This window comes from Triticum urartu, chromosome 5A (genome assembly GCF_056163025.1).
Source record: "Triticum urartu cultivar PI428250 chromosome 5A, HENAU_Tu73, whole genome shotgun sequence".
Lineage (NCBI taxonomy): Eukaryota > Viridiplantae > Streptophyta > Magnoliopsida > Poales > Poaceae > Triticum > Triticum urartu.
Window position 1 is genome coordinate 389483744 of NC_141877.1, and position 9002 is coordinate 389492745.

The window sequence follows — 9002 nt, forward strand, 5'->3', positions numbered from 1 at the left end:
GCTCCGCGTACCGATACAGGTCGGCATTGGATGATTTTCCGCTGTCTGGACAACGCGGTTCGGATGGTTGCGGGTCCGCCTTGAAGATGCCCTTAATCAATCCAACATCGGTTAGAAAGAATCTAAAGTAGTACCCAAATAGACAAGATCAATAAAAAAGTAGCACTTTGGGGGATGTCATGTGAATTATACATGTTGACCCGATCAGGTACCTCTTGATGAACTAGGGGAAAAAATTCCACAAAAGACATGTTATTTACATCCGCAAAAAAAAGACATATTATTTAGGCCACATGATTGGAAAAGAATAAACCCTTTTGATTCTCTATGCATTCCGAAGGACTCCACATAATGTATGCAACTTTGAGAAACCAATAAAATACTAAGGACACAACACAAGCAACACATATAGCAGCCTTAGCAGGACATCACATATCCACTTGTGTGTGTGTGTGTCTGTGTGTTTATCTCAAATTGCACATGAATTAAACTATACGCAAAATATGCAAAACCAAGCATGTATATACGTTTTTTTGTTGTTGCAAAAAACCTGCATATATGTTGTTTTTTCAAAACATGATTTTACCAAAACATGATTGCATGAGCATAGCACAAGAAAGATGTGATAAAAACAATGTCTTCTAAACCAGAATGTCAAAAAAAATATCGCATGAGTCGTGTGGAAACCCGAAAATGGGCGAGAAAAACAAAACATTAAGCTAGGGTTTTATGAGGGCCCACGCGCAGCCGCAGCCGCTCTCGCCATCGCCTGGTGCGCCGTAGAATTTCTCCGCCTTTATTCCCCCCCTCCCCGCTCCTTCCCTCCCCTCCACCACCTATCCGCCGCCTCCCCCCACCCTCCACAAACCCACGCAGCTCCAGCGGCGCAGGCGCATCCCAGCTCACCGGCGGAGATGGGCGGCCCAGGCCTCTACTCCGGGATCGGCAAGAAGGCCAAGGGTGAGCGCCCGATCCTCCGCCCCTCCCGCCCGACCCGCGTTCGTGGGATTTTCTTCTTCTCCGAGCTAGATTCCTCCCTGTGAGATATGCTGATTGTTGTGCTTGCTCGCTCGCTGCAGATCTACTGTACAGGGACTACCAGACCGACCACAAGTTCACCCTCACCACCTACACCGCCAATGGCGCCGTAAGTGCTCCCCTACATCTTGTCTCTTCCTGCTCCGTTTTGCCAGGTCGCGTCGTGCGAGAAAGGGACGCGGTCTGATCCGGGCTCCAGGAGATTATTGGGTTTCCTGATCTGTTCGCGCGGTTTATTGTCGTTCCGTGTGATCCGAGTGATTGATCGCTGGGCAGTGGTTTGACGACCCGTGGCTCTGGGTAGGGCGAGGGTTTTTAGATAGGTTTTGCTGCTTATGGCTTTTGCTTATTTGTTGTGGGTTGCATTTGGGCTGATAGAGGAATTGATTCTGTTGGTTAGGACTTCGGGAGAATGGGATGGAACTCAATGTGCTAGCCTTGCCATTGTCCTGAATTCATCGGGGAGTTGTATCCCAATAATTTGTCATAGAATTTACGCTTAATAACTAGGGCACATCGGCAGACCCTACCAAGTCATCAACATAGGGCTGGAGACTGGAGAACAATAGCTGTATTACTGTCTTATTGAGGTAGCTATCTTGCGAGTAATTACAATCACAACAATATTTAAGGATTGTTGTACTGTGTTTTCTGGGGCTGTAGGTGGGGATTTTCTGTCATTGTTAATCATGTCATTTGTTAGACCAAAAGAAATGGGCTAATCCAATGTTCCAAAAGCTATTCTACTTTATTCTGTCGTTTCCTTATTTTGGTTTGGCTGGGGGATGTGTGGGTTCTGATTTTTTTTTCCATAAAAAATAAAATAAGATATAGATCTGGAGTCTGATGCAACTGGATTTATGCTGTCGTCAATATCTTCAACAAATGATATATTTCTTCACATTAGCATTTTAGTGGATGCCACCCCATTCTTAGAACAGAATCTTTGTGTAAAGTGCCATCACAGTGAAATATGATGTGTCACCGGTGCAGTGCTGTACATATCCTAGCGTTCTCTTGATATTACTTTTTTCTTGTGACAACTGCTGCTATGTTGACATTGCTATGGTAACGGTGTGGTACCTATGATATAAGTTCTATTGTCAACCTTTTCTTTGAATTTCTCCATGCAGGCAATTACTGCTACCAGTACAAAGAAGGCTGATCTTATACTCGGTGAGATCCAATCACAGATCAAGAACAAAAACATCACTGTAGATGTGAAGGCCAACTCAGCATCGAATGTATGTCTCTCTCTCCCTCATCAAACATTATAATTGTTCTGTTGTATTTCCAGCTTTTAGTACTGACTGATTTGTTCTCTTGGGCAGGTCATTACTACAATTACCGCTGACGATCTTGCAGCACCAGGGCTGAAGACCATCTTGAGCTTTGCTGTTCCTGATCAGAAATCTGGAAAGGTGGTATCCTAACCCTCAATGTAATGGTTTCTTAATTGGTTGTTGCTTATGTTTGATTCGTTCTTTGTTTGCAGGTTGAGCTCCAGTACTTGCATGATTATGCTGGTATTAATGCAAGCATTGGCTTGACTGCCAATCCTGTAGTCAACCTCTCCGGCGCGTTCGGAACTAGTGCTCTAGCTCTTGGTGCTGATGTGTCGCTTGATACAGCCACCAAGAATTTCACCAAATACAATGCTGCACTTAGCTACACTAACCAGGATCTTATCGCATCCCTGAACCTGTGAGTTTTCAAGATCTATCTATGTAAATTAGGATTCACAAGTATTACTTTGCCAATCTTAGCTTATTTGATCCTTGTGACATCTTCATAGGTACGTGATCTAAACGCTCTTTAGAGTATATGTTAATCACTATTTGTTGTATCTCACCTAGCAAGTTATTGTTCAGTTGAGACAGTATACAAATAGCTAAAATATAACTTTCCAAGGTCTTTTTGTGTTATATTAGGTCATTCTTTATCATCTACCAATTGCTTGGTAGTTGCAACATGTTGCTAACAAACTCTTGTATCATTGCAACCACAAATAAAGCTGACCTAGCAAGCAGTTGCTGTGTCCTTTTATTCGTTTTTTTCTTCTTCAAATCAGACATATCCTTTCTCAACTACTCCCTCCGTTCCGAATTACTCGTCGCAGAAATGGATGTATCTAGATGTATTTTAGTTTTAGATACATCCATTTCTGCGACAAGTAATTTGGAACGGAGGGAGTAGCTAATATTGATCAGTGCCCCTCGAAGAATACAGGTTGTGAGCTGTTAGATTCTTTAATCCAAACCAATTAAACAAGCTCTTGTTCTGATTTTTATCGTGTATGTTTGGTAGTTAAACATGGACCTCCTTTAGCATCCTCAGAAGAATCAAAATGTATACAAGCTGATGCAGTTAACGAGGAACTAACATCAACTCTCGGTGCACCGTTGGCTAGTTCCCACTAACGATTTGAATTGAAATATTCTTGCAGGAACAACAAGGGAGACAGCCTGACTGCATCCTATTACCACATTGTGGAGAAATCCGGCACAGCTGTTGGGGCAGAGCTGACCCACAGCTTCTCAAGCAACGAGAACAGCCTCACCTTCGGCACCCAGCATACCCTGGACCCGCTCACCCTTGTGAAGGCCCGGATCAACAACTCTGGCAAGGCCAGCGCGCTGATCCAGCACGAGTTCATGCCAAAGTCGCTGTGCACCATCTCGGCGGAGGTGGACACCAAGGCCATCGAGAAGAGCTCGAAGGTCGGCATTGCTATTGCTCTCAAGCCTTGATTGCGAAATCAAGCCCCCCTTCTCTAAGCTCTCAGTCAGGGGTGTTCCTCGGTTTCGGATGAAATCGGGGTGGGTTGACAATACTTCACACGCCCTTGGGCGCGTTGTTGCAGTCTGTTAGATTTGAAGAACTGCCGTGTTTCATTCCTGAGGAATTTTGTCTTTGCTCGGTGTAGTGCCTGTCCGTTGAGCCACACTCGCAGTAATAATTCAAGCTCTGAAAATTCTGAACTTGATTCAGCATTCGTCAATTTTTTAACTTGCTGTGGTGTAGCCTACTTTCCAAGGGAGAAGATAATGATTGTTGCCTGAGTTGAGCCCTCGATCCGGCAATAATATACAATCTATAACTGGGATGAACGGCTGACTGGTTGGCCACGTTGAAAAGCGTCGTGCAAGCGTGCGGCTTATCGGCTGGCCACGTGGCGGAAGCAGATTTACGCTTCTGCCACTTATCCCCATGAGAATCGTCTCTTATCTCCTCTCGTTTCCCTCGCGACGAAACATGCATCGGCGTCTACGTGCGTGGGGTACTAGATAGTGTCTCGCTCGAGATCACATCCTCAGCAATGTCGCCGTCGCCGTCGTCGTCGTCGCTCTACTCCGGTCGCCTCCTCTCCTCCCGCCCGGCGTCCAAGGGGCTCGTACGTCGTCTCCTCGCTCGCGATGGGAGCAGGTGGGTCAGGCCGTCGTGCTCCCTGTCTATGGACGGCTGCGCGGCAGGTGTCGGCGACCGGGGCGTGGTGACCATGCACGAGACGCGGGCCCTGCCGGCAGCGTCGGCGCCGCAGGAGGCCGTCGGGCAGCTCAGGGCCGCCGTCGCCGCGCTCAACGCCGACCCGCCGGCGTCCTCCTCCGGCATCATCCGCATCGAGGTAGCAAAGCCAAAGCACATGTCCCTCGTCAATGGCGCGTGTGGTGTGGAACTGCGTTTGATCGTTCTATCTGGATAAAATGCGCACGCAGGTGCCTATTCGGCAGCGAGGGGACGCCATCGAGTGGCTGCACGCGCAGAGGCAGAGCTCCCTGCCCCGCTGCTTCTTCTCCGCCCGGGCGCCCCTGCCGGACACGCCGGCCGTCGCCGTGGGCAGCCGCAGCAGCAACGGCAACGGCGGCCACAAGGAGCAGTGGGAGCAGCCGGTGAGCGTCGCCGGCGTGGGGTCGGCGGTCTTCTTCCGCGGCACGGACCCCTTCTCCCTCCGCGACTGGCGAGCCATCAAGAGGTACGCAAAAACTCACTACCTACTCGATGAGCTAGTAGTATGTTTTTTTGAATTGAATGAACTGTGATAAAGCTTGGCTTAGAGTGCGTTGACGATGCTGTTCCTCCTCTTCTTTGCCCGTGAAGATTTCTTTCAAGGGATTGCCCGCTGATCCGCGCCTACGGCGCCATCCGTTTCGACGCGTCGAGCGACGCCTCGGTCGAATGGGAAGACTACGGCGCATTCTACTTCGTTGTTCCACAAGTAAGTCGATCCGCAACTGGTGACAGTTTCATTCTGCATGATGAATGCAATGTGCATGTGTACTGGCTGCTTCTTTTCAAGTGTGTGCAATGTAAAAGTGTACTGCATTGCAGGTTGAGTTCAGCGAGCTCGAGGAGGGCTCGGTTCTGGCGACGACGATTGCGTGGGACGACTCGCTTTCTTGGACATGGCAGAGCGCTGTGGACGAGCTCCAATCAACATTGCACAAGGCATGACATTTTATTTTTCTGTATTGTCATGTGCAAGATAGTAACTTAGCAACCACTAATTTGAGCTTCTATGCAGATATCACCCTGTTCAGTTAAGGTGAACAGGTCCACCCTACAAACCGCCATCGTAAATCTCAATCATGTCCCCACCAAGGCGTCCTGGGATCTTGCTGTTACTCAAGCTCTTCGGATGATCAAAGGGAGCCAAACCGAATTAGTCAAGGTAAACCGAATTAGCGAGCAATTTTTTTTACCTGTCCTTTTGCGAGTACAGAGAGGTTTGGTCAAATCTGATATTTTTGTCAATGCTAGAATCTTCCAGTTAGTTAAGAAAATACTTGTTTTCCATTTTTGTTCACCACATATTTTGAACTTGCCATTGAAATATTTTCCACAGGTTGTGTTGGCAAGGTGCAGCAGGTACATCACTGATACTTGCATCGACCCTCTGGAGCTGTTAGCTTGTCTGAAGGTATGTTGTATTGTTGTCCCCTCCCCTCGTTGTTTACAAAAAGATCATTCCGCGACTCTTGTGTATACAGGTTGAGGGCCAGAATGCCTACCAGTTCTGCATACAGCCACCTGATGCTCCTGCATTTGTTGGAAATAGTGTATGTCTTCTGTGATGCACTTTCCTTTCTTCCTGATTTACCCGACCTTCTTTCATATCATGTATAGTCAGAATCCTGTTTAGAGATAGGTCTTTTTTATGCCTTGTGCATTGTTTATCTGTATATTTGCTCTAGCATTGTTAAATAACTCTGTTCTAACTATTGCTAATTTCATCCAAACATTCTGAATAGCCAGAGCAACTATTTCACCGGAAATACTTGAACATTTCCAGCGAGGCTTTAGCCGGCACGCGAGCAAGAGGGAAAACAAGGGCTGATGATTTTCAAATTGGCCAGGAATTGCTTCTAAGGTTTGTTTCCCCTCTTTGTGCTTGGAATCATAAGATTGACATATTTCTGAAATTTTACGGTGATATCGGCACCTTGTACGAAGACCAGACTGGTCAGTAATGCAAATAATTCTTGCAGCATCAAAGAGGACACTGAATTTACTATTGTACGGGACAGCATAAAGAAGAAGCTTGAGGCAAGTTAAGTTTCACAGTCCAATTTCAGATATGATCGTGGAATAGTTTGCTTTGCTCTTGGTACTCAGTAGTAATGCTTTTCAGAAAACAAAATATGGTTACTGCAATTTTTGCTGAACCAGTGGATCTGATCTAATCTGCAGATGATCTGTGATGAGGTTGTTGTCAATCCCAGCAAGGCCCTTCGGAAACTTCCAAGAGTACAACATTTGTCAGCTCAATTAGCTGCAAGATTAAGAAATGAGGACGACGAGGTAATCTATGATTGAAATATTCTCTGTCACTTGGATATGTAGGGATCATTTGAATTTTCTTTTGCCTTGGATTATTGCAGACATCAACTAGTGTTCATATAATAGACTATTGATACTTTGTTCTGGTATTGCAGTTTGACATCCTAAATGCTCTTCATCCAAGCCCAGCTGTTTGTGGTTTGCCCACTGAAGAAGCGCGCCAATTCATACGAGATTATGGTGTGTGCTTGTATTCTGGGTAAAATGTTATCTGTAAACTAACATATGCAACCTATTGATGGTGATCTCTGAATGCTATTTTCTGATGTTGCAGAAATTTTCGACCGTGGAATGTATGCTGGACCTGTTGGTTGGTTTGGTGGAGCTGAAAGTGAGTTTGCTGTTGGGATTAGATCAGCGCTACTTGGAAAAGTAAATAAAACACATGTCATCAATATTTGTGTAAACCTTATCCTTCTTAACCTATCCTAATTTAGAAGCATAAGTCACCTAGCTGTCTTGTCCAGGGATATAGCACTTTAGTTTATGCCGGTGCCGGGATTGTCGAAGGTACAAATCCATCTTTTGAATGGGATGAGCTTGATCTCAAAGCATCTCAGGTAGTCTCTGTCCAACGTCATGACCGTTATTACTGACTTCTATTTGGAATGCTAACACGTTAGATTTTATGACTATTTTCAGTTTGCAAAGTTGTTGCAGTATCAAGAACATCATATTTGCTACCAAGAGGCAGGAAACATGGGGACATTGATTTGAACTGTAACTAGTAAGTCATCAGAGATTACAATACTTAGAAAGAGGCGGGAAATTACGTTATCTCAATTATATAGAATGTCTACAACTTCAGTTTGTATCTGACATTATGCCCGATGTGTTTATTTTGAACTCCTTCTACAGGGAAGTTTTGATTTGTTGGGAAGATTCCAAATGGAGTTCATATCTGTTTGTGTGCGTGCGTTGTAAACTTCGAAGGATTTCAGCCTGATTTGCATGGCTCTTGAAGACGCAATCACAGAAATATCGAAATATCGATTCGAGGAGATGACAGTGATGATAGTCGTGGAGCGTACAGAAGATTAAATAAAAGCATATTAAATAATTATGTACAATGATTGTAACAAGTCAGTTTAGTGCAAAGTGTATATTACCATTCTTTTGACTTCTTCTCTGGCCTGGTCCAATTGCTTATATGATCTGGATGCTTCTTGTTGCAAGCATAATGTACCTGATGCATTATTTTCATCTGATGGGCAATGACATAGATCATTCATTTATATTTGTAAGAACAATTCTTAGTCCAGTTGGTGCCCATTGCAGTGATTCTTAGAGCGTGTGGCATAGTCTCTGAGCCCATGATCCTCTTTCTCATTCAACTGTAGTCACAAAAAATAGGCCAACCTCACACTGTCACACAAAGTGTTATGGCCGGTTTAGCTAGGCCCACTGAGCAATCTTAGCCCATAAGTTATCTTAGGTTAATTCTTATGCAAGTTATCTTAGGTTAATTCTTCTGCAAGTTATCTAGGTTATAAATATAGGCTGTAAGACTCCTTTTGGAATTAAGCAATAAGAAGATTATCTCTATTGCCCGGCTCCTAGAGGAGCTGGAACCCTAGCCGCCCCCTGCCTCTTGCGCTGCCGTCGTCATCCTCCTCTCTCGCGACGGCGCCCAGCCGCCGGCGCGACCGCTCATCGCCATGCCCACCCCCCTCCTTCCCCTACTGCCTACGGCCAAGACCGGGCAGAACCCTAGCTCCTAACACCTTGGTATCAGGTACCCTGGTTTCGACCATGTCTTCACCGCCTCCAAACCCGCCACCACCGCAGCCGCCGCTGCCCAACGCCTCCCCCACCGCCGCTGCCACCAATTCCACCAACGTCGCCGCTGCGTCGCCGGGCACCACGGCCTCCCTATCGGTGCCAATCTCCCCCGCACCCGGCACCACGCCGGGTCAGGGCCAGCCACAAACCCCCCTCCAGCAACCACCGCCGTCGCCTCCCCCAGCGCCGCCGCAGTTCACACCGGAGGCCATGGCCGGCGTGCTCAACGACCTGGTCGTCGCGGTCCAGGGCATCCGCCTCTACTTGGCGGGCCCGTACGGGCCGCCTCCACCGCTTCATTCGGCCGCGTCCGCGGGCCAGCAGGCGCTGCCATGGTACTCAGT

The 9002-nt window shown here is 46.7% G+C and overlaps 2 protein-coding genes across 3 annotated transcripts; both read left to right on the forward strand.

The window, feature by feature from the left end:
• The first annotated feature begins 789 nt into the window (after positions 1-789).
• On the forward strand, positions 790-4021 carry LOC125509126 (mitochondrial outer membrane porin). The gene is made up of 6 exons (XM_048674016.2): positions 790-960; positions 1080-1147; positions 2172-2282; positions 2370-2459; positions 2534-2742; positions 3485-4021. Exons 1-6 carry the CDS (start codon positions 915-917, stop codon positions 3786-3788), a joined length of 828 nt encoding a protein of 275 aa, XP_048529973.1. The 5' UTR covers positions 790-914; the 3' UTR covers positions 3789-4021.
• A 187-nt stretch (positions 4022-4208) lies between these two features.
• ICS2 (isochorismate synthase 2) lies at positions 4209-8111 on the forward strand. Of its 2 annotated transcripts, none has more exons than XR_015604724.1 (15): positions 4209-4663; positions 4755-5011; positions 5137-5254; positions 5368-5484; positions 5561-5707; positions 5882-5956; positions 6027-6095; positions 6288-6406; positions 6525-6582; positions 6727-6837; positions 6972-7056; positions 7151-7248; positions 7331-7436; positions 7519-7603; positions 7735-8111. XR_015604724.1 is itself a non-coding variant. In XM_087526158.1 (15 exons), exons 1-14 carry the CDS (start codon positions 4358-4360, stop codon positions 7591-7593), a joined length of 1728 nt encoding a protein of 575 aa, XP_087382284.1. In that variant the 5' UTR covers positions 4209-4357; the 3' UTR covers positions 7594-7603; positions 7735-8111. The 2 variants fall into 2 exon arrangements, 1 of the variants encoding a protein (XP_087382284.1); XM_087526158.1 differs by having other exon boundaries at positions 7344-7436.
• The last annotated feature ends 891 nt before the right edge of the window (positions 8112-9002 follow it).